We start from the raw sequence: 25,656 nt of genomic DNA, 5'->3' as shown, positions 1-25,656 counted from the left end.
TTTGGATCAGGCCCTAACTTGAGAGATTGTGTAAAGAAGACATGGGATACAGAAAGCAGAGCCAAGATTCCAACTGCTCTTCCTGGTCTTCTCCAGAACTTTGGGGAAGCTAGACCTTAATTTGCGCTTGGAAAAATAGCTTTGCAAAGCTGGTTCCTGTGACGGGGTATGTCTCAGGAGTGCTGGCTGCTGTGACCCACCAGCTGGTTCTAAGGGATCAGGATAGACACTAGCTTTTCCAATAGCCCCCAATCACATGCTAAAGGGCTTTTGCAAACTTGCACAATACCTCTTTCTGATTGCATTTACAAACAACCAAGTGGGGTCAAGAATGTTTCAGATACTGGAAATTTGACAAAAAGGAAAAAAAGAATAGAAAAAGAGCATCACAAGCAGCTGACTTTCAAACAACAGTAAGGCAATAGCAGAGTTTTGAAAGGGGCTCAAGAGGGGATTCAGGCTGGCTCAGCCRGAGTCCTTCTTCTGCGGAAACACATGCTGGAGTAGGACGTTTGGTCGCTGTTCCTAATTGCCCATCTCTAGGCAATTCTGAATCTTGCTTGAAAATTGGCAAAGACCCATTGCTAGATGCTCAGCTTGTGTGAAATGCCTTCAATACAGAGCGCTGCTTTGTCAGCCAGCAAGGGCTAAACCTCTTTGATGCAGCTGAACACGAAGTGTGTCAGAAAATGACCTTTTGGCATACCTTGCCAAAACCACCAGCAAGGGAAATGCCGCACAGTGATAAAATATTCCTGGTCTTTTCTTCTTGTAGGAAGCAGGCATTTCATTATGCTTGTCCCTTTTGAGGCAACTACAACAGCAATTCCACAACTGAACATCTCAGCAAGCTTGGTGACTTTGGTTGAAGCTACATGTTCACACCAGCTGAGAATCTGGCCCAGTGTACATGTGTGACTCATCTGACGACCAAACCACAAAGAAGGAAAAGTTAAAAAGATGTTTAGGAGATGACCATCCATGAGCAATCCCTATGCTTTTGTTCAGCAAATTGGCCTTCCRATCTCATGAAATTGCCTATTTTTCTGGCAGATCATGCTTCTGGGTGAAATGGGAAAACTTCCAAAGAAGTCTTTCTCTTCATGAAGGTTTGGACCAGTGAGAAAGAAGAAWTTTGGAGAGGAGARTGAAAGCAATTTAAAGGTTTTTTAAAAAAAAGACTGAAGGTTTTTTTCATGTGCATCCGCAAGAAAGGAGGGCTGAGTTAGCAATCCTGATTTTAGCCACACGCACACACATGCACACACATGCTGAAGGTCTGCTGACTTCCCTCCTTGCCTCAACTCACTTTGGAGCAAACAGGGTGGGCCCGTCTCTGCTGTTAAATCTGGAAGAACAAAAATGTCACACATTCTGATGACCACATTTTCCATCCTAAAATTCCACTAGTTTCTGGCTTCCTAGYGGGGCTCAGGTTAGGGAAAGGAGAACTTAGTTTTCTGCCTGCATCCATCAACTGTGAGCTGCTAATCCTGCTCACCCTGGAGGAGCGTAGTTTTGATAACAAATGATATTGCCTATGGGAAGAACATGCCCCAAGTGACCAGCCATACCAGGCTGCCTACGCTGTGTGTTAGGCTGCACAAACAGGCAGCTATGGCTCCTGGCAGTCACGTGTGTGTTATCAGACAGACTTTAAAAGGAAAGAGCAAACCGAATCGGAGCGGTGATGCCCGAGGTGGCTTGTACCCTTGCAAGAAGATGGCAYTGTACAATCCCCACTAGACTCTTGCTCTACTGGGTGAGACTCTCTTCCTCCTCAGCTGCCAGTGGTCTGCAAGAGGTAAAAGGACCGTGTGCTGCTGGGCAACCCTCCCTTGCAAACTCTCAGTATCTCTGTTGTTCGGCGGGTAGCAAGGCCTGCAGGTCTGGATAGCCATGCCTCCATCAACATCAGGGAGACTTAGACCACTGAGTATAAGTATGTGATCAACAGCTGGCCACATTGGTGGTTCACTTTTTTTTCCCATATAACTTAACCTCTTGTTCCACAGAACAGAGAAACTGTATGGAAATCCTTGGCATCCGATGCGTGGCCTGATATTCTTTGCTGACTAAATGCTCTCCAGGAACCTTTTTCATCCTTTTTGCTTCTTCCTCTTCTCCTCCTCTCTTTACATCACTGTCTCTCTTTCTTCTTCAACAAGTACTGTAGGTCTGTCTCCATCATAAAGCCCAGAGCCATTCAGGTACTCCTCATCTTTGTTGTACTGCTCTGGTCCAGAAGAAGGCATGGAGTTCTCAGAAATTGAGCCATTTTTTACATAACCTGGCAAATTCCGGTGTCCATTGAGGGTCCCTGGTATAAGTCTCGTATTGAGGTGGAGGGCAAGTGCCCCTCTCGTGGCTACATTTGTGATGCTGGTGTGGGAAACCATTGGTCCATAACTGTAGGTTGTGCTCCCACTTCGTGCTTTCCTTTTAAAGTCAAGTGCTAATGTCCATCTGCTCCATGACTTCTTTATTTCTGCTTGGACCTGAAAAAGGGGAGAGACAAGARTGGGGGAGAAAAAGATGAATGAGAGGAAAGAAGCACAGAGAGTCATCAGCATGAAGTAGTATCCACAGACAAAATGTGTGCAGAACTTTCTGGAGAATGAAATTGGAAGGAACGGTAAATTCATGTTAGATCCTGACAAATGCCCTGATGAAAACTGTGAAAGCTTCACTGGAGAAATTTARGAAAGAGAAAGTTAAGATGAAATCTGTTTCCCGTATGGCATGGATTTCACCTTGGGGTTATGCTTAAGGGCCTAAGCAACCTGTCTGTGATTGCATTTCCCCTTRAAATAGGCATTTATAAAGTTAGGTCAAAGCAGGCTTATGCTGGGCCTTGCCAGTAGCTCTGGTCTTTCCCAGTACACTAGTGCTGACCATCTAGCTTTTTAGTTTGCAAACATAGAGAGAATTAAAATAAACAGACATAGCTTGTTGACTGTTTGAAAACTAAAGCACGTCACTCTTGAAATTAAAAAAAAAAAATCAACAAAGCTTAGAGAGACAAGAGTTTGCTAATTAAGTAGATATTCTATTAATCCACTTTTCTTCTTGCCACTGGTCAGAAATTAAGCAGTACTTAGCAGCATTTGGGCTGGGAAAAAGAAAAACAACATTTTTTTTTTTTTACTTTTTTTCCAGTAGCCACTTCCAGTAGCTCCTTTAATGGAGACAGATGGTCCTGGGTGTTTTGTATCACCCAAAATGAGCATGTGGACTTTCTACATGCACCAAAAGCTTCTTCAGGGAGTGAAAAACAGGGTTGCTTCTCTAGAATAAGTGGGGTTACATTGAAGTGCATCCACCTAACCATCAAGATTTGAGATTAATCTATCAGAGAAAGGAAATAATGAAGAAGCTGATGACTTACCTCTCCATTGCAAAAACAGTATATGATGGCAACAAAAAATCCCTGGAAGGAAAAAGAGACAACACATAAATATTAATCTTGCTGCACCTGAGTATTTCTTTCCTGATGCTTCTGCCCAGAATCCCTGTGTTCCTGAGACATTAACATTTATAATTATCTGAATATGAGTAAGAAACCTCTTAGTGTTCAGTATTGTGCAGGAGAGACAGATGAACATAGCCATTTTCCTGCAGACTATCTACAAAGTAGATAGATAAATCTTCTTGGTCATGCCTTAGCTAAAATATTTGTTTGCCTTTCACTCTCCCACTGAATTTTGCAAAAGTTCTGAGATAGTAAATGGGTGCCTGGAAAGGTGGTGGGTTTATGAATACACCCAATGAACATTTCCAATGGTTAACATGTAAGTGATTCTGTATGTCTGGAAGATGGAAGATGGCCCTGATGGGACTCTTCCAGCCCTGGCTGCCACTGGAGTAACCTCAGCTCAGGGCAGAACTGGCTGAGTGGAACCAGTAAGAGAATTCAGGTATGAGAAAACCATCCATATCATTCTGCAATATTTTAATGAGATTTTCATGCTTTAACCCATTATGTTATTCCATCAGCACCCAGTAGAAGTTGCTGAAGCGTGTGAACATAAGTTTGACTCCCACCTCCCTTATAGTTTCTCTAAGCTTTCAACAAACCAATCCCACTGTCTGCCTTTTGTCACCCATCCCAGGCATCCTCAGTGATAGGTAGTGAGGCAAAAGTTAATCTCTCAGGCAAGGGTGTGCAGCGACTATAAAGCACAGCTTGTAATGAGGTCTTAATTTTTCCTGTAGTGTCTTCTATAGAACCAGTCCTGGAACTGAATCTGCATTATGCCCAAACCCAGAACTGGGGGATCTATTTACAGGACTAAAACAGAACTTGAGACAAGCAAGCAGCAAGGTGATTTAAAACAGCATGTCTCTGTGGAGCTCTACCAGCTTAACTCTAACCTTAATCTAAAAGGGATTTATGGGGCAAGTTATCTTTCAACAGGAAAACATTTTTTGTTGGACACACTGACCCTTTTTTACCTTGTGTTTTGCAAATGTAAAACATGCTCAATGTGAAAACAGTGTCAAATCACCTTGTGAATGAAACCTGACATACTGAAAAAACAACTCTGCTTCCAAAGAGAACACCTTGCACTCTGATTTCCCTCTTTTCTGCATTGAAAATCTCATAGTTTAGTCCCCTAATTTAACAGTTATGGTACCTGGAAAGAGTTGAACAGCATTTCATAGTGCATTTGAACTTGCCAAAGAATCCCTGACACATCTGTGTATGGCATAGCCATGAAAACAATATAGTGAACGCCAAACAGAGGCATAAGGACGAGGGTGGATTTCAGCAGCTTCCTGTAGGAACAAGGAAAGGGAGAGAAAGACAGAGGAAGTCAGGAGATGGAGCAGAGCAAACCTYCCAGTCTGGTGGATCCACCTCATACCTTGCTTTTGTGTCACACACAATTTTTTTCACGCTCATATATCCACCCTGGCTGGGCCTGGATATTTTACCAATGTGGTCCATCCCCAACATGCGCTAGTCTGACCCTTTCCAGGTTAGAGCAGTGGTAGGGCACTGGTCTTAGGGGGCATTTGGGGTTTCACTAGTTCCTGGAAATCCCCTGTTTGGAGGAGCAGCTCCATCTCGGCATAAGAAGAGCAGGGCAGCGAGAACATGTACGATGCGGCCCCCAATACTTGGCAGAATTTGTCCCYGAGGGAACCTGCCTTGCCTGGAAGTGAGCTAACCGAGGGATTAAACTCTCTGCCAACTCTCTGCSAAGAGTTACAGCAAGTCCCCAAGTGCAGGCAATTATTGGGAAGGGTGGACATCACTAGCAGAAAGACCTGGTACYTCTATCCAGCAACTGGCAGTCACCAAGGGAATTAAAAACATTAAAGGAGCAGGGCCCATCCAAACCATAATTAATATCAAACTTGAGCCAGAGAGAAATAAATAGACAAGCCAGAGCCCTGACATGGCAGTAGGGAAAAAAAAAAGAGGGAGAGAGAGAGAGAGAGAGAGGGAGGGAGAGAGAGAGAGGTGTTCTCCAGCCAAATCCCATTCCAACTTCAAATGAAACTTTTTGTGTGTGGAGAGTGAGATGGTAGCAATGAGCTCATGGCTGGCAGATGAGCTCACTCTGCCCTCCCCTCCTCAGGCTTGGTGCTAATCAGTCCAGCTTGAGAGACTGTGAAAAGCCTGAGAAGCTCTCGTAAAGCTGAAGTGTCTTAGCAATCTACTTTTTCTGTCCAGTTTTGCCTATGCTACAAATATCCTAAGTTATCGAGGGAGAAGACCTGGCAGAGCAAAGGAAAATAAAACAAATGAGAAATGTCAGATTTCCTGTGAAGAGTCAGAAATCTTTTTTTTAATTTTAGCAAAAGTACTGAAACATTAGCTGAAGGGCAGGTTTAACAAGTAGACCAAGTTTTACAAAGCATAGAGGGAAATAAATAAATTGGTTAAGGTTTGGGAGCTTCAACAGTATAAGCATGACTTTTATTTTTGCACTGTTGGTCCAAAGCTGACAACGATGCAAAATCTCTAGGGTGAATGAATATTTGGGCATAGCAGTTCACAAAGTCTCCAGCTCAAGAAAGGGTCCAGCTGCTGTCTCAACACAGCTTGTAGGTGATAAACAGGCAGAGGGCACCTGAGGAGACAAGGTCYGAGTGAAGGATTTTAACAAGACTGGGATTAGCAGAGAATGCAGGACTCATATCTCCTGTGTTAGAGTCCTACCATTGGTCCAGGCTGCCTTTTGCTGCTCCGTAGTGGAAGGCTCTCCTTTAGGTGCAGAGACCAACCTTTTGAGTACCACCAATGTGGGTACGCAGAAGAACAGTCACACCCAAACTGGCCTAGGAGACTGAAGTATTCTCTTAAACCTGTGAGGCAGGTCTCTTATGTTGGGTTTGAAAGGTTGGGGGTGAGAGTGGGCTTCTACACTGCTGCTGATTCACTCTGACATGGTAGGTGGATTCTTCTCACCTCATTTTAGATGTCTAAAGTCATCTCCAACTGAACTCATCACCCTGGGCTTCCTGTGCAACTAGTGGGGAGAAACAGGGGTTTTGACATCTCCCAGAAAAGTGGTGAGGGAATGTGGCTTACCTGTACTGTTGTCTTGAATCACACCTCCCTGCATTTGTCTCCCGTAGCTTGGTTGCTAGGACTCTGATAATATTGATAAAAAGAATAAAATTTACCTGGAAGAGGGAAAAAAACAACAAAGAAAGGATAACTCTTAAAAAAGATGCCAGCCAGTCAGTGCTTTCCCCACAAMAGGTGAGTCAGGGGACTGTAGCATGCGGTCACCTTCTGATCCTGCTGTGTGCCTAGCTCCTCCTGGGAGAGCTTCTGCTATGGTAGTGATGATCTCTCTTAGGAAAGACTCAGCGTTGCACTAGACCAGGACAGGTATGCTCAACCTGAATGACTGTTAGCTTGCTCTTGTGCAAAGGAGGTAAGGAAGGATTTCTTTTTTGTTTCTGTTCTGTCAGAGTCCCCATCCTGCCCTGTCTTGCTGTAGGGTTTGTCATGTTGTAAGCAAAACCTATGCGATCACTTAAAAGGAAATTTACTCAGACACCCCACAAAATGGCCCCAGCTTCTCAGAAGCAGCATACTACCCCTGGCTTTCAGAGACACTTGATGTTGCAGTGAGCTGGCAACGAGTGAATTTCATTCTTACGTCATTCTCTGCAGTAGTTCATGCAAGAGAGAGAAATTCTGGAAAGGGCAGAACTGGTCTAAACTGAAAATCAGCCTGGAAACAACCACCCTTTCAACTTAGCAGATAAATCCTTCCAACCTTGTGTCAAASCATACTCGCAGGACAGAAGAGGAGGGCTGTGGCTGGGTGGACTTTCTCTGCCTTTGCTGAAATCACTGTTTGCCACAYGAATTGCGGTAGTCACTGCCTGCTCAGCACCTTTCAGCAACATTTAAAAGCAAGTTGAGAGAGGCAAAAGGAACAGGCTTTCTCTGAGAAAGTGTGGTCATCCCAAATGAAAATACGTTTATACGAGCTAGCCAGCCTGGGCACCCTTTTGCATGAGATTAGGTTGAGTCCCTTACCAAGAAAGGCTGCAGGATAGGAAGAGATTGAAAGAAAACGTGGAGGTGGGTGAACAGACTCCTAACTGGATATTATCACAGCATATAAGACAGTGTTTACCAAGCATTTTGAGGGGTGGACCACAGCCAGCCCTCAGCATTTTTCACATCRTCTTTGCCACCAGGTTTAAAACTCTGTACAATGATATGAATCATTTTCATGGCCTCATGARCCTCCAGTGACCTCTAGAACTTAGTCTGGGGTCCAGGAAGCACAGTAAAATTGGGCTATAATTGTGGGGATAGAGGCAGAAAAGCTATCTACTTTCTATCCAGTGAACCACCTCTAACGGCCCACATCTTGTGCCTGGCTGCTGAAAAGAGCCTACACAGTCTTAGAAGAACATGTCYGTGGTGACCCTTGGCAGCACAATGTAACAATGATCTCTCATGGTTATAACGCCACTTAACGGGGTGAAAAACTGGGAGACTTGTGAGGAATACCGGGCCCCTTCGAGGACCTTGGAGGTTGGTTTCACTGGGGCCAAGATTGCACCTGCGGAGGTCCCAGACAAACCCATTGGTGGAGACACAGCGAGGCTCCATGCAGTAGCATCAGTGGAACTGCCTGTCCTGGGCAGAACCAAATTGCTGGGCTAATGCTGATGCCTATGGGCTTCTCTGGAGGCCTGYGGCTGTCATTTGACTTCCCAGATGCCAGTATAGCAGTATTTTAAGGAAACAAATTACCATGCCACACAGGCTTRTAGTTTTATGCCAGAAGGGACCATTGTGAACCTCTAGTTTGATCTCCTGCAAAACACACTCCATAAGACCTCCTTGTATTCATTTTCATTTGAGCTACTGGAGATTTGGATTTCAATATTTCCATGACAGAGATCCTACCACAACCATTGGTAAGTTGTTCCAATGTTTAATTATCCTCATTGTTAAAACAAGTAGTTCCCTGAGCAGCTGAATGAACATGGCCCAGTTTGCTATGGCTTTGTCTTCTGTGGTTGGATTCTTTCTCTTTTAATGAGGTGCAAGTTCATTTGGAACAGCTGGCCCCAGGGTAAAAAAGGGGTAAGTCTGCACTACGCCCTTTTCCTCAAAGGGGCGTTAGTAGAACTTCTCTTCTGTATCTGTTTGACTGTTTTCATGAGGTTTGCGGGAATTTAACATCTATGCAACCCAAGTCCCTCAGTTACATTTGGTCGGAATTTACTGACTGGCACAAAAGTTACAAGGGAGGGATGGATAGACCAAAAGGCAAGGAAGCCCACCGCCTAGGGGTACATAATTCATTTTTGTTGGAAAGCAATCTGAAAGAAAATGCAGGCTTTGTTTCTTGTATGAGCTTTTCTAGCTTCAAAGTCTCAACAACAGGATCTTGTTCCGTGTTTGTCAGCTAAATTGAAGATGTCCAACCTTATCACAGTCAGAAGGGAAACTCCCCTGACTTTTCCTAAAACATGTGCTAGGTTTTAAARGAAATCCAGACAACTGAATGACATCAAAGTTAGCAGTAGAGTGGAGTGATTTAAAACCCCTTAGACTTCAGATTCTCTGCAAACACATTCAGAAAATGCATAACTTCATCCAGCAACATATGACCAGCTAGTATGGGAATTGGAAAGGCAGCCAAGTGAACAATATGAACCCACAGAAATTAAACAACCCGCAGAATATTTTTGCATGATAAATAGCTGCATTTGCAAATAGTCAGGGTACAGGCACAGCAGAGCTTCGTGAAGAAACATTATTTTTACAAGCACAAGCCTCAATTGAGCTCTTTCTCCTCTGCTAATTGGGCCTTAAATTAAATGCAATGGGGTTGCTGGCATTCATCTGTTTGAACTATATGAACTTTCTCTTCTATCCTACTACTTCATTTCCAGTGGCCATGATGTGGCCTTGGTGATTTGTTTCTTCCAAAGTACAGATGTAATTACTAGAGCCAAGTTGAGAATTTCTAGCAAAATGAATTTTTGATGAAGAAAAAAGAACCCTTAAAGTCCAAAGCAGCTCACCTAATTGCACGTAACAGAACATTCACCCAAAACCCTTTCCTGCTGTTTATAGGCAAATGGTCTGGTTTTCTTCTCACCCACACYGATTGCCTTCCAAGATCTCCTGATTTACAAGTCAGGACAAGGTATATACAGCCTGACATAAAACCCCCTAAAGGCTACAGARAGATTCTTGTTGACTCCACTCAGGTGTTTATGGGTGCATGTACAAATGGACTAAGACATGTGAACGTGGAAAAGCTTTTTCACATGCTYTCATATACCCATCAGAAGATGGAGTAAGGGAAAACCATAGAGAAAAGACAGAGAGAGGATGATTAATGAAAAGCCTTATAACAGGTTCCCTMGCTAACTGGGACCTGCTCAACTAAGCGTATAACTACCCACTGTATTCCCCTTACACATAAGTTATGGAGCCCCAGTTCTAAGCCTCAGAACTGGARATGCTGCATGGGAACATACGGTGGTGCCTGTCACCACAAGGGATGGCAACATTGGCTTGAATGTTTGTTTCATTAACAGTTTTAGGGTGCCRTCTTGTGCCATCTCCCTTTCCTAAGCAAGGCTTGGTTTTGCTAGTAAACCTGTCAACCATGTCAAACTTCAGACAGCGCAAACATAAGGCCCTTGAAGTGCAAGTTCCCAGACTCYACACTATTAAGGCAGGAACTATGTTAGCAGGGTAATCAGAGCAAGCCTGCCCTGCTCCATTCTCCACACTGAGCCCAGACAGACCAAACAAAATCACTGCCTCCCACCCACTGCAATGAGCCAGTACTCACCACAATAGCTGCCAGAATGGGCACCTGAATAATCCATTTTAAATTGCCAGCACTCAAGTCCCAACACCTGCGAAGAGATTGACATCCCATCAGGAAGTCATTGGTTACACACGGAAACAGACTCACTCTCCTGTTTGCTAAATCCACCCCAGAAAGACAGATTCTTCCAAAGCCTGCTATGTTGGAAGGGCCTAGCTCTAACTGTACTTTCAGTCAGCATAGCTTCAAAGTAGCCCTCTTCCTGTTTGCTTACCATTCCCAACTGAAACTTGTATTAAATCCATTTAGAGTCGTATTTTCCAGATTTCAAGGATATTCCCTACATGCTGTCTTGAAGACTTGTCCCTTCTAGGCAGGAACACACCCTTTTCTGCTCCAGCTGATCTGACCTTGGTAATGGGTGATTAGCTGACCTCTTCATGGTCCTTCCAGATATATATATATTTTAGGGTCRTTTATAACTCCAGCCTATGATTGGGTCACTTACAGAAGAACAATGTGTTGGAAGGTATGAGGCTCACAGCAGTCTCTAAGCCCCAAGGCCAGAGGGGGCTGAAAGGGTTTTCCTGTGGAGGTATAGGCTAGTACAGGCTTGCCCTGCACTTAAGTCTTTCCCAGCATCCACTCTTGGAGCCAGGATGCTGAGCTAGAAGGACTTCTATCTTGAACTGCTATGGTCATTTTTTTCTCATGCCTCATCTACATGATGAGAAACCAGTTTAGTTAAATCCACGATCATCTTGTGTGTGGACTTGTTTACCTTGAAATTACTGCCCAGCAGAATACTTTGGCTACTGAATTATTGTTCAGCAGCTACAGAGGTAGCCTTTTTCCCTTTGCATACATTACTTTGAGCAGAGTTAAAGCGAGTTTCAGCATACAGCTTATGTCCACACGTGGGCTGGGCCAGGTGTGGGTACATTGGCAGATAGGCCTCAGCAGTAGTGAGATAAAGTGAGTCCTATAAAGATCCAGTAGCACATCCGTCTAAGGTCATCTTACCAGAAAAAGCTGMAATGAAAGTAATCAAGTTTTTGGGAAAACAAGAGAAGTCATGCTGGGGCTTTCTGAATTGGCCTTATATTACCCCCTGGAAAAAGCCAGTGGAGGTTTGCATCGGGACTAGTCCTGTCCAAGTACAGGGCAGAGGCACGCATGATTGTGTGCTTTCAGTTACTGTGTTTCCTTCAGCCCTACTTTCAAGGTGAAAGCCAGCCATGCCCCACAAAGTCTTTATCATCTCTACGTCTTCAACCCTTATCCTCTCCTCCTAGCAGCAGTAAGGATGGGAAGGGTGAACTGTTGGTGGCCATGGATGTTCGTCTACGGTCATCTGGCTTCTGAGAATGGGCTGAACATTGCTTCCTCCCAGGCATTTCCAACAGCTATTGAATAAGGTCACTCAGTGTTAATCACTCTGAATTCTCTCCAACCACAGGGAGAGAAGAGTGCCACAAGCCTTTCTTTATTTGTGCCAGCCAGCCCCACATGGGACTGCAGTTTTCATGTTACGGGCCAAGTTCTGCCCAGGCAGCTATTCAAGGAAGGTGAGAGACAGAGGCAGAGAAACCACCAGTGCTGACTGAAAAGCTCTGCAGTGATGAACCTTTGCCAACACAGATGTGTCATTCTTTAATGGCTCTGCTACTAGTTTCTTCCAAGCCTAGAACTGAAACTCCATTTGGAAAACAGTCTCCTTCCTAGGCAAAGCCATTTGAAAAGTTGCCTGGGGAACTCCATGCTCTTGTTAGGAGACCATTGGCAGATGAATGCTGTTGTGGGGTCAAGCCTGGGCTGTGCTTTGCTGGGGGCAAACGTGATTTGGTGGGGGGGGGAGGGAGGATTTTGGTAAGGGGGAGGGAGGGTGTCATACAGATAGGGAGAACAACAAAACACAAGTTGGGTTGTGGGGCCTCCAATGGATGCATGCAGCTGGGGATGTGCATTTGGGACATGGCTATAGGCTATCCCCGTGCACCCTCCCTGGGAAACCTGCAGGCATGACCACCTCTTTAAAATGCCTGTACACTGATGCATGCAGCATGGGGAACAAACAGGAGGAGCTGGAGATCTGTGTGCTGCCGCAGGGCCATGGTCTCATTGCAGTCATGGAGACATGGTGGGATAGCTCACATCACTGCAACACTGCCATGGATGGCTATGTGCTTTTCAGGAAAGACAGGCCAGGAAGGCAAGGTGGTGGAGTTGCTCTTTATGTGAGAGAGCAACTGGGATGCATCGAGCTCTGCCTAGGCAGGGAGGAGGAGGAGGCAGCTGAGAGCTTATGGGTAAAGACCAAAGGGCAGGCCAACATGGGGGACACTGATGTGGGTGTCTACTACAGGCCACCTGACCAGGAAGAGAAAGTTGATGAGGCCTTCTATAGACAGCTGGAGGTAGCCTCAAGATCACAGGCCCTGCTTCTCATGGGGGACTTCAACCACCCTGACATCTGCTGGAGGGACTACACGGCAAGGCACAAACAACCCAGGAGGCTCCTGCAATGCATTGATGATAACTTCTTGTCACAAATGGTGGAGAAGCCTACGAGGAAGGGTGTCCTGCTKGACCTTGTCCTTACCAACAGAGAGGGACTGGTTAGAGATGTGAAGATTGGGGGCAGCCTTGGCTGCAGTGACCACAAGACGGTGGAGTTCAGGATCCTGCAGGAAAGAAGTAAGGCAACAAGCAGGATTGTAGCCCTGGACTTCAGGAGAGCGGACTTTGGGCTCTTCAGAGACCTAATTGGAAGTATCCCATGGGTTAAGGCCCTAGAAGGAAGGGGGGTCTGTGAGAGCTGGCTAATATTCAAACATCGCTTCCTCCAAGCTCAAGAGTGGTGCATCCCTATGAGTAAGAAGCGCAGCATAAGGGGCAGGAGACCTGCATGGGTGAGCAAGGAGCTCCTGGCCAAATTCAGACTGAAGAAGGAAGTACACAGACTGCAGAAGAGGGGACAGGCTACTTGGGAGAAGTATAGGAATGCAGTCAGAGTAGGTAGAGATGAGGCGAGGAAGGCTAAGGCCGAGCTGGAATTGAGTCTGGCAAGGGATGTCAAGGACAACAGGAAGGGCTTCTTCAAATACATCAGCAGCAAGAGGAGGACTAGGGAAAATGTGGACCCACTACTGAATGGGGCGGGGGCCCTGGTGACAAGGGATACAGGGAAGGCAGAATTACTGAATGCCTTCTCTGCTTCAGTCTTCACTGCTAAGGGCAGCCCTCAGGAATCCTGCAGCCTGGATGTGAGGGAAAAAGTCTGGAGAAGGGAAGACTTTCCTTTGGTTGAGGAGGAWAGGATTATAGACCTTCTGGGCAAGCCTGACATCCACAAATCCATGGGCCCAGAACGGATGCACCCATGGGTACTGAGGGAGCTGGTGGATGTTATTGCCAAGYCACTCTCCATCATCTTTGAAAGGTCCTGGAGAACTGGAGAGGTGCCTGAGGGCTGGAAGAAAGCCAGTGTCACTCCAGTCTTCAAGAAGAGCAAGAAGGAGGACCCAGGCAACTACAGGCCGGTCAGCCTCACCTCCATCCCTGGAAAAGGGATGGAACAGCTCATTCTGGATGTCATCTCCAGGCATATGGAGGAGAAGGTGATCAGGAGTAGCCAGCATGGATTCACCAAGGGGAAATCCTGCTTWACYAATCTGAYAGCCTTCTCTGATGGAATGACTGGCTGGGTAGATGAGGGCAGAGCAGTGGACGTTGTGTACCTTGACTTCAGCAAGGCCTTTGACACTGTCTCCCCTAACATCCTCCTAGATAAGCTCAGGAAGTGTGGGTTAGACGAATGGACAGTGAGGTAGATTGAGAACTGGCTGAAAGGCAGAGCTCAGAGGGTCGTCATCAGTGGCGTGGAGTCTAGTTGGAGGCCTGTGGCTAGTGGCATCCCCCATGGCTCAGKACTGGBTYCCATCCTGTTCAACTTCTTCATCAATGACCTGGATGAGGGGACAGAGTGCCTCCTCAGCAAGTTTGCTGATGATMCCAAGCTGGGAGGAGTGGCTGACACACYTGAGGGCTGTGCTGCCATTCAGAGAGACCTAGACAGGCTGGAGAGCTGGGCAGAGAGGAACCTCATGAGGTTCAACAAGGGCAAGTGCAGAGTCCTGCACCTAGGGAGAAATAACCCTAGGCACCAGTACAAGCTGGGGGCTGACCTGCTGGAGAGCAGCTCTGCACAGAAGGACCTGGGAGTGCTGGTGGAGGACAAGTTGACCATGAGCCAGCAATGTGGCCTTGTGGCCAGGAAGGCCAATGGTCTCCTGGTCTGCACTGGGAAGACTGTTGCCAGCAGGTGGAGGGAGGTGATCCTGGCCCTCTACTCAGCCCTAGGGAGGCCTCATCTCAAGTATTGTGTCCTGTTCTGGGCTCCCCAGTACAAGAGAGACAGGGAGCTACTGGAGAGAGTCCAGCGTAGGGCTACAAAGATGATCCGAGGGCTGGAGCACCTGCCCTGTGAGGTACGGCTGCGAGAGCTGGGCCTGTTTACCCTTGTGAAGAGAAGGCTGAGGGGGGATCTTATCAGTGTGTACAAGTACCTGAAGGGAGGGTGTCAAGGGGACAGCGACAAACTCTTTCCAGTTGTCCCGTGTGACAGGACAAGAGGCAATGGGCAGAAATTGAAGCACAGGAAGTTCCGCCTGACCATGAGGGGGAATTTCTTCCCTGTGAGAGTGACAGAGCACTGGGACAAGTTGCCCAGAGAGGTTGTGGAGTCTCCTTCTCTGGAGATCTTCAAGGCCTGCCTGGCTGCAACCCTGTCTACCATGCTCTAGGTGACCCTGTTTGAGCAGGGGGGTTGGACTAGATGATCTCCAGAGGTCCTTTCCAACCTGATTCTATGATTCTATGATTCTGTGATTCTATGATTCTATGATTGTATTGGAGTGTGAAGATTGGGTGCTGTGGATGCTTCATTCAACATAACATGAGAACATGAGGACATCATGGTGGCTGTACTGGCCCAGACCAAAGAACCAGCTAGTGCAGCATCTTGTTTCAGACAGTAACCAGAAAGTGATGTCTAGAGAGGAATAGGCAAGCAGGTAGTAATATTTGTGCTGAATATTCTTCCAACTATCTGCAATTCAGGAGAACTTTCTGAGCCAGAACATTGCCTTAGTATTTAATACTTCTGGAGGAATTCATCTTCAAAGATTTTCTACAAATGCTTTTTAAACCTAAGTGCGTACCGGAGTCCACAACATCCTGCAGCTAGCTGTTTGCAGGTGCTCTACCTGGCCAGTGATGAACCACTTTCTTTTGACCATGCTGAATCTACTACTTCCCAGCTTCATATAATGCTTTCTAGTTCAGCCACTGGAAGAGTCAGTGAACGAGTGATCTCTATCCATGCTATGCAGGCCATTCAGGATTTTATGGAGCTCTGTCCTGTCCTTGCCTAGCTATGAACAAGTGATATGGTGCCTGTGCTGGTGGGATGAAAATGCTGTAGTTTTACCCCTATCACCCCTGTGGCTTTCCAAGGGATGCTGATACATCAGCTGCAGGYGTTCATTTCTGTCAAATTCTGTGAAATGAAAGGAAAGCTGCACCCATGCTATCCCTCTCTGCCACACACATCTCGTAGGTTTGCTGCCTTCATAGTAGAAGTGACTTCTGGCCTTGCCTTCTTCCTTTTTTCCTTTCTGTTCACCCACAAAGTCACCTGTGCTAAAAGCCCCACAAAGGCGTCACATGCAAAACRGAAAAAGAAAACCTGACTGAGACTTACTCTGTGTCGGCTAGAGTGGCTCTCACGCTGGCCCACGCTGTAACAAATACAGCAGGGAGTCCTGCAAAGACATAGAAATTCAAATTGAGTGAGTAAGCTGGAGCTAGAGGGCTCCATTCTGCACAAACCCTGGTGGAGAGGGCTAGTGGTGGGGTGGAAGACAGAGTTTTAAAATATTCAAGCATAATTTGGACTTTGGTCTTGCATATCTTCAGTAGTCCAAGCATAGTAAACTAAGCAGTGGCAGGAACCATATTCTGAGGCCAAACGGTATGGCTTGGACATATCAACCACACTAAACTCTCTCAGCTTTAAAAACAGAGCATGCTGTTTTCCCAAGCTGTCTACCAGGAGTGGGTCTGGCTTATGCTACCTTATGAATCATGCTTAGGAACTTTGTAGGAGATGCCCAGCTGTCCTGGACCTGAAGTGTATAGTGGACTTTTAGAATAAATCTTCATGTATGACTAAAGACATAGCCTGTAGGATCTCAATGAACACGGGCCAGCAATCTCTGCTCTAGCCAACAGGTCCAACTTGAAGTAGAGATGGGTTTCATGGAACACATCATTCCCAAGATATTTCTTCCCTTCCACTGACTTCAAGGGAAGACAGATGTGGAGTCAGGCTTGGACCTGTATCGCCCAGGGCAGGGACTTGAATACACTGGAAAGTTGTGTTCCAAAATGCTTGGTGGCAGCTGTACTAGCAATGAAACAGGGTCTGGCCATAGCCTTGGCGACTTCCGATGATCACATGCTGCTAACCAAGTCCTAACACAGTTTTGGACCAGGCCAGCTGTCACCATCYCAGATATCCCTGGGCAAGGGTCAGGCCCTCCTTTTTTTGGAGAGAAGAGAGAGGATRGAGAAATAACTCAGCTGTATAGTTGTGAGCTGTGCCATGCTAGCTGGTCTGAAGACTGCCAAATAAATCTTGACTGATTCAATTTACAGGAAAAGATGTGGCATGTAGGGCAAGCTCACCTATGCACTAACTTAACTGAACTACTATAATAATTGCACTACACTATGTGCTGCGGATACATCAGCTAATCCTACATGGGGCACCATGGTAGTGCCTGACTTATAACTTGATAAGGACAATAAGTGGTAGCAATGAGATGAAGGAGGAAATTTTGGAGGGTGAAGTTGATGGCCAAAGATTTTGGTATAAAAGGTCAAGGACCCTTTCAYTGATTCTAACTCTCCTCAAGATTTTCTTGACCCAATTCTGATCTTCTCAGCCTGGGTGGATTAAAGAAAGAGAGACTTGCTGCATAAAAAAATAATTAGTGAAATTCAGGGTAATACTTGCAAAATAATTTAGCTCATGATTCACTCCTGAATGAACCATCCTCATTTCAGCACAGTTACGTTGGGCATCATCTTTTCCCTGTAAAAAGTAACAGAGCTGCCAATATCCAAAAGGAATCTTTTATTTATTTTTTTAGGGTCCAGTTCTGCTTTATTTGTACAACTGAGTCCCCTACTGGCTTCCCTTAAAAAGTAGGATCAAATCCACAGTAGCTTCCACAAATTCGAGAAGAATAACCCCTTTCAGGTAAAAAAAAATTAAAAAATAAATAAAGGCGACATTTATCACCAATGACTGTAAATATGCTGTTYGCAGTCTAAGCTCATTGGAGCTCGGCATGCATAAGCACACGCTTAACTTTCAGCATGCACTTAAGTCTCATTAGAGTGCTTAAAGGCTTTCCTGACCATGGGCGCTTTCCTGAGCTGGGGTGTGGAGCGGGGACGCCTGTCTCATATACACGTGGACAACGGGGCCGTTATCTTGGTTGGAACCTTTAAATGCCATGGTAATATAAGAAAGCATAAATAATTAAACACAGAGCCTCTCTCAAGACCAGCGGAGCACCACTGCCTACAAAGATACATTTATAAGGAAGGTATCCTGCTGTACAGTCCCATGTGATGGCTGGCACTAGAAAGAAAATACTTAACCTATTGCACTGGAAACTTGTGAGCATGTTGGAGCGATGAGGGGGAGCGTGACGATTTGTTGTAACGTTGGCCGTCTATTTCCTCCTCAGTGTTAATCACTCGTCCATGAAAAATACGTGSATGGTCTGAACTACTGGCTGAATTAGCAAAGGCTTAAACTACTATAACTTTGCTGATATGGYTGGTGATATTCCAGTTTAGACCAGCTGAGAAACTGGCCTTATTCAGAGGCTCAGATGCCTGCCTGCCTGGCTGCGAGATGGTGGATGTTCACTCTGATTTTGGAAAACCGACTGCCTCGGAGATCTGTGCACGTTTGACACAGACTTGTTCATCCTTAGCCTGCCTTGCACTTCGGAAAAGTTACTGTTCTCGTTCCTGCTAATCCTGTGCTGTGTTCAAGGTTCCTAGCAACAATAAAATATACAGGACAAAATGCTTATATCTGAGAARCCCTATGAGTAGATTTATCATGCCCTATGTACTGCTACGTCACTCCATTCAGGCAAGTTTAGGAAAAGGCTCCTTGACATTTTCTGCAAAATGCACGGAGTGGATTCCTGGCACCAGTTTTATTGCTACATTTGTCTTTCTGCATTTCCAGCATCATTCTGTTTATTTTTTTTTTACTCTGTGAACAATTGTAGATATTCTTAACTTTACAAGAAGTGGTATGATTCTTGCCGCTCCCTTTCCTTTGCCCCATTTTTAGACTAAATCTGTGTCAACATAACATACACAGTTTGGGCTGTTAGGTAATTTCCAGTGTTGACTCCTTGCTTCTCATTCTGGCAAGCTAGTCTTTAAACTTGAAGAGTATGTAAGCTTAGCTTTGCCTCTAGTATCCCTTTTAATTTTGTGCGGTGAGCTCTGACTTTTCAGTGTCCTGATGCGAAAGCTGTGGCTTTTGATGCCCTGAGATAGGCAATTCCTCATGCCGAACACTCACAGTGCCTGCTAATGGGAGAGCCATCAACCTGGACATCACCACTGAGATCCTCAAAGCTAGAAATGTAAAGATACCCAAGAAGGAAAGAAGAAGATAGCCGGGAGGATGCAGCTCTGCAAGCACAAAAGTCACACGTGATTAAATGCACCTGGCCAGTGTGCTAAGCCATGCGAGTCTCCAAAAAGCTCATGATCTCCTGGGCAGCTGTGCGCAYGGGTGCAGGCACAGACGAACGCGCACACGTGTCCCGCTGCGTGTGTGTGCCCTGCATGCATGGCTAGAGTGACACGGGCAGATCCCCGCCGGGCGGCGATGCYGTCAGTGACTTCTACAGAATCCACATTGTATGCGCTGTGCGTTTCCAGTTAATACACACAGTGTGTACAATGCAGGTGCTATAAAGTCAGGAGTCTCCACAGCAGCCGGGAAAGGTGCAAACCTGTCAAGCTGGGCAATGTCTTTTGACTACCCCAACTTCCTGCTCTCCTCTTTYCTTTCCTTGTGCAGAGAACAAGTAACAGCCAGGAACACGCATGCAGAGAGCACATCATGCACGTGTCTCCAACACTTGGAAAAGTGGCTTTCAAGCACATGTCAAAGCTATGAGTAAGAGAGACGGTTGCAAAGCTACCGCTAGGAGAAGAAAGCTTGTGAATAAAGCCCTTACACAGGTCTGGGAAACKCTAGACTCAGTTCCCTGCTTCATAAAAACCTCTCTGAGTAACAATGCAAGTGTTTTTCAACCCCTCTGTGTCACCATTTTCTCTCATCAAGTGGCGCTAATAATGCTTTCTTAAACCTCTTGCCCTATCAGGTACGAATAGTTTGCGACTAAGCTAGTTTCTGCTTCGATAAAGATCCAGGGCTTACCATCAAGGGCTTTTGAATCTGGTAGGAGCCTTGTTACCTCTAACAATAAGATACGCGGATCTCAGGTCCCCCTGCAACACTCATTTCCATGTAGTTGAAAACCAGAGCTGTCTAGTCAGGGAGGAATTAACATTGTGTGAAGGAAAAATGCCACCGGAATCAGCTTGGATTTTCTAGCTATTGGTCATACTTCTTAGAATTCCTTCATAAAACAGCAGCAGGGGACTTGAAGTTTGCTGGGGAATTTATTGTTGCCCATAATATAATTGTTTATTTATTTTTGTTAGGTACTGGCAAAAAAAAAGGTTCCTTTCTTTCATCAGTGATTCCCTCGTGACTACCAGGGTGCTGTGGACTTTCRTGGAGCTGTGCTCTGTTGTGCCAGTGAGGATGTGGACTGAAAAGACTCAACCGAAATCTTTGGGTCCATCATCAAAGAATAACTAGGTGCTTTTCTCACCAGTCTAGATACAAGTTGTTGTAGGGTGATTTTTGCTCCCCTTACTCCCCCCTTGGAAATTTCCAGACAGGATAAATGCTCAGCTGTTTATGGTTACACAAGGAAGAGATCCCAGTTTTGGGGGCAAACATGTCTTTTCTGTACCTATGCGGAATGTCGTAATTATTTATCACTGACTCCGTGTCATTCATTGCTGTGGTATGGGCAGGATCCAGTGCCCACTGCAGGGAACTGGAGTTTTTCCACCGATTCCAGTGGGTCTTGGATTGGTTTACCCTTTCCTGTTCCCAAAAGCTATCAAAGCAATACGTCTGTGCGGGTGCGTGTGTGTACATTATCATGCTAATCAAAACAAAGCAAAAACAAATGCAACTGGAGGGATCCTATGTTCTCATTCCAAAGGAATTTAAATTAAGCAGCCTCAGACTTTTGGAAGCACATAGATGATTGGTGTTGTGACAGGTGTGACTTTAGCTTTGTGGTTGCTCTGATAAAATTATTATACTTTGGCAGTGGTTGGAAGAACTAATGAAAAGAACCCATGCCTGTTAGACTGTTTTCCTCTGGCTGCACTATGAGCAGCATCAAGTTGATTTTTCTTGTTAAACGTCAGGCGTTATTTTTCAGCTGCTTTTCCTTCTTCCAGAGTTTGCTTGAGGGAATTGCTTCTTTAAGTCTGCTGTGTACAATTTAATGCCGTTCTCTGGGAAGCAAATTTTACCTAGTGTGAAGGCTTTGAAGAGGGTTTTTTTTTGTAGCTTTTATTTTTTATTTTTTTTTTAAGAGATGACATTTCAAGGCTTCCCTGTCTTGCAGCAGCTGGGGTAAGAAATGCCTCACTCTCAAAGGACATCTCTTAATTAATTAATTTATTTTTCTAAAAACCTACTGTTGGGCAGGGATTCAACTTTATCGGTGCTGAGACAYGGGTGCCCACTTTGGGACTCACATTGCACCTTTATCATGTGAAAGCGCCAGCAGTTTGTGGCCTATGCACCAGCCGAACAGGGAAGCRGTAACAGGGGGCATTTGGCTTTCGGGCTCCTTCTCCCTCATGGGACATGGGGGGATGAAGGAGGCTGGAGAGAGCTGTCCTGCTGGCAGGAATGCATGCGAGTGAATCACTTGCATACACTCACAAAGGAAAAAATGTGTCTTTCATAAGCTCAGATTTGCCCAGTCTCACCAGCTCAGAGTGCCACTGTTAGAGATAGCAGCTCTATGGGACGGCAAAGCAAAATGGTAGCTTGCCATGTATTTTCTGGAGTCATGCAATAYGCCTTACATTTATTTCTAAGCTATGCCCACAGGGTCTTCCCAGCCTGTAAGTACCCAGGCCCTGATTCTCCAAATCTTTGGTTATGCTATGGTTCACTCAACATCCAAGAGCTCAAGTCCTGGAACAGGGATGGGATGGTGCACGTATTAGTCTTGTTCTAAAATGCAGTCAGGATRTGGCTAGGTGCATTTTGGACCTGGGAGCTGGGAAGTGGTCCTGTACCATCGAGTTTAGATGTAACCACAGGCACCTCTKAAGAGATTTTTTTCCTGCTGTAGGCTCCTGTGTGGACTTACACTCTGTTATTCTTAGTTATGTCCTCAAGGATCATCTAATGTTTCCTGTTCTCCCTTACAATCCACACGCTTTAAGACAACTGTGGGCAGTTGTTTTATTGTCCTCAGACTACCAGCACCTCATTACTCCTTGCAAGCCAAAGCTAATGCCAGAAGTGAACAAAAAGCACATTCTCTTCTGAAATGCCTGTGTTCACAACACCTTCCCCTAATTAGCACCCCCTCTGCACCCTCATCCCTCCTCTTTTGCCTCACTCCAAGAAAAGATGCCTATATAAAAAGAAGGAAAAAAATGGCTTCCCCACAAATTGCAGGTTTCTGCTGGTGCTCCAATGCTCAAGAAACCTCGAGATCTTTTTAAAGCAATGGAGATCAGAGGCAGGAAACCAGAGCTTAGGCCTGGCACGGGGAGGAGATGCTCGCAGCCTCGCACGACTTTCCAACCCCTTCAGGCCAGCACTAGTTTCCCAGTGGGATCCCAGCTCAGCTGTGAAACCAGGTCCCTCTTGCCTTTAGAGGTTTCACAGGATAAAAGTTTCACTTTACAAAGGTTTCACAGAAGCAGTGACCTGTCCTTGCAATAGCTGTTGTGTCTCAGACATTCACCCTACCCCTGTCCCCCCTCTATATTTATGTACACATACTATCTGCTCCAAAACTACCCACAACAGGCTTCCTACAGGCCAGCAGTAAGGAGCAACYGTGACTTACCCCAGCCAAATAATGTGAATCCCCAAAGATATTTCTTCTCTGAGAAAAATGCCATGAAGATGAGGCTGTGGAGATAGAGCCCTTCCACTAGAATCCAGTAGTAATTGGTTGCCAGGAAGTAAAGGAAGAAGGTAACCGCCACTTTACAGCCCACCTGCAATGACCACRGGAAGACATGGTTATGTTAGAAACACAATGCGAAATTCTTGTACTGCCTAAAGTCTTAATATTTGCCATGAGGAACTGGAAAACAAGATGGAGAAGAGTTAAAAATGAGAAAACTCTGTTGAAGGACATTAACGTGTCGGGAAAATTAGTTCAAGCATAGAAGAGATGATACACAATTTGGAAGAAAGTTGTCCCTAGCCTGACATTGTGCCTCCAACAGTAGATGACTAGGGAGGTGTAGAAGGACCTTGACTCTGACTTGAAGCTTCCCTGCCCTTCCAGCATAGGTGTAGTGAAGATAGCCTTGTTCCAACATTTCCCATCCCAAATAGAAGAGAAAGGCCACAAAGTGAGGACATCATGTGGGACTAATTGGTACAAACGGGTACATAGTGCCATATCCTGTCAATGTGGGATGGATCCTAATAATGCAGACTCTGGACAGTCCTGATTTCACAGAAACCTRTGACTGCCACACACATCCTACAGCAGCAGCATGTAGCAGCTCCAACCAAAGACTTGCCAAAATAATGAAATAGGTCCCTGAAAGAGGAAGAAAACATGATAGCAGAATTGCATTTTGGGGGACATGGACACACAGTGAGACATTCTGCACATGCTGACTTTATACCAAGACATGATTCACAACTTAGAATAACCTTTGGGGATGCTACAAAGCAGAACTTAACTGGCCACGAAGGGGGAAAGGTGTCTACATAACAGAAGGTGATCCTAGTTGGCTATTTCCAGAGTGGTGTCCTAAACTGATACAGCTCGCTGAGTTGCTCAGTGCTGTGACAGCTGTCCGTAGAGGATAAGTTATGGCATGTCTACCTTAAGACAGCTGTGATATTACTTCCACTCTACAAAAAACAGATAACAGGTACTGATGGCCAGATCCCTGGTGGTTCTGCAGTACAGCAAGCTGTGAAAGGCACATGAGAATATGAATAAGTACTCAGGCAGAAAGTTCGTATTGCACGCTGTGTTGCCACAAGCACGTTGCTGGCTCCACTACTGTGTTAGAGCTAGCTCAGATTTTTCTGTGCATTGGAGGTAAACTTGATCTTAGAGTCTAAAATTTTGAGAGTAGAGGCAGTCCCTCCTTCTCTGTCTGTGCAGTATCCAATAATATGTAGATGACAATTATATCATATCTGGCATCCTCCATGAGAAATCTGTGATGAAACCAATGACAAGAGGGGCAGACAGCTTCAATAAATGGGGAGTGGTTTGGAACCCGAGTCTGGGCTTCATTCCCACAAACACATGGACAATGCATTGTCCTCCATCTGAGCTTTCCATGCAGTGAAAATGATCATGCATTTCTGGAGTCAAGTTCACCTAATCTCACTTCAGTTTTTACTTTAGGACATTGAGAGTCATGCCATTGACTCAACTGACTGTGATGTCTAGATCTCTGCTGACCACAGAGGAAACCTGAGGTGACTAGACTGAATGGAGATGCCTCCCTTGTAGACATCTATTTTTGTTCAGATAAACCCTGTCCTTTCTGTTCTTAGTATAAATTCCTCCATAGTCCCTGCTAAAATGAATTTCACCAGAGAAGAGGGAGAGAAAACATAACAGAAGTAATCAGCTGTGGTTTGCTGCAAAATTACARTGAGGCAAGATGTCTACTGCTGGCCTCCTTCAAAATCTGCTGCTGCTGCAGCTCTGGAGTCAGGGCCAAGTGTCTTCCAAGAAACACTGAGCCAAGGTTTTGCTGTGTCTGAAGCAGCAGTCAGGTGGCACAGATGTTGTAGCACAGTAATGCTTCCACAGTTCGTACAGAGAAGAGGTCAAGTTGGAAAAACCATCAGTTACACATTGAGGTGGGAAAAGTACACCTTGTGAAACATGAGCACTGATGTGCCTTGTGCAGGGATAGCCTGAGGTGTTTCCAGAGCCACTAGCTTTATGGAGCACCAGGGGAGCTGTTTAAAATGGTAGCTGTAGGTGCGATCCAAGACCTCAGCCCTGTCTTTACCTTTGGCTGCCATAGGGAAGGATTCTTCTTTAGTTCAAGGGCTGTGCATTTCCTCTGGGCCAGCGAATTGAGGGGGACTGGGAAGGGATGCGGGAGAAGCTGAGGAGGGTGAAGAAAGGGAGCATCTCAATAGGGCAGAAAGTTCCTGTGAAAGAGGTAATGTGATGAACAGAAGGGACAGGACAACGAGAACTGCAAGGACCAACTGCTCTGGCAATACTCACGAATTGTGACTTGTCTGCTGGAGGTGCTTCAGTAATGGACTTCAGGTCTTCCTCTGAGATCCGCTCCATCTCCTCCAAAGCTGACCCGGAGTACAAGACCGCATCCTTCACGAAGATACTCACAGCTCTCAGCATGAAGGAAACAAAGAGGTGCATGTGGATGTAGTTTCTAGTGCAGTGCAAACGCCTGGCGTGTAGGGGACAGAGAAAGATTGAAGTAGTTTAGACTGCCTGTCGGACAGACTCAGGGTTACCGCTGACTCCTACAGGCCTCAGCTTCTCTCAGTGATAATGTCACCACGGGACAGCGCTGCTAGTGCCACAGCTGCCCTGAGCTCCCAGTTCACCCGTAGGTTGGTAAGTGAATTAATGCCTGCTCCGGGGTTTTGGTCAAGGCACAGTGCTGTTGAYTTCGTATTAGGACATTTAGGCTCTTTTATTCCTGCAGCAAGCATGCATCCAGTGGGCAGTGAGCAGACCGAATTTCTGTCTGGAGGATGTGCATGCTGTGAACATGCGTCCGGAGGTTGCACAGAGTACATCTGAGCCACACTTTCTGTGCAATACGTACATACTAGGAGTGAGTGTGCATGTAATGTGCATCTGGAGGATAGCATGCGTGCAGTGCACATGCAGCTGGAGGCAGTGTGAGATGCATTTAGCATGAAGTACATGCAGAGCGTATGCACYTC

At 45.7% G+C, this 25,656-nt stretch overlaps 1 protein-coding gene across 2 annotated transcripts in view; it reads right to left on the bottom strand.

Annotated features, from left to right (window-relative positions):
- Positions 1-6: 6 nt before the first annotated feature.
- Positions 7-25,656, bottom strand: part of PTH1R (parathyroid hormone 1 receptor) — a 126,940-nt gene continuing 101,290 nt past the window's right edge. For both annotated transcript variants that reach the window (XM_085302796.1, XM_085302797.1), the window contains 8 exons: positions 24,965-25,151; positions 22,583-22,736; positions 16,048-16,108; positions 10,305-10,371; positions 6,545-6,639; positions 4,638-4,779; positions 3,389-3,430; positions 7-2,498 (listed from right to left, as the gene is read on the bottom strand). In XM_085302796.1, coding sequence (XP_085158922.1) covers positions 2,136-2,498; positions 3,389-3,430; positions 4,638-4,779; positions 6,545-6,639; positions 10,305-10,371; positions 16,048-16,108; positions 22,583-22,736; positions 24,965-25,151 — 1,111 coding nt within the window. In that variant the 3' untranslated portion in view covers positions 7-2,135. The remainder of the gene's footprint in view (positions 2,499-3,388; positions 3,431-4,637; positions 4,780-6,544; positions 6,640-10,304; positions 10,372-16,047; positions 16,109-22,582; positions 22,737-24,964; positions 25,152-25,656) is intronic.

The sequence above is a fragment of the Rhea americana genome, unplaced genomic scaffold (genome assembly GCF_003343005.1).
Source record: "Rhea americana isolate MKP2758 unplaced genomic scaffold, rheAme1 scaffold_192, whole genome shotgun sequence".
Lineage (NCBI taxonomy): Eukaryota > Metazoa > Chordata > Aves > Rheiformes > Rheidae > Rhea > Rhea americana.
Note: the sequence above shows the minus strand (reverse complement) of the source record. Positions and strands in the feature narration are given on the sequence as shown.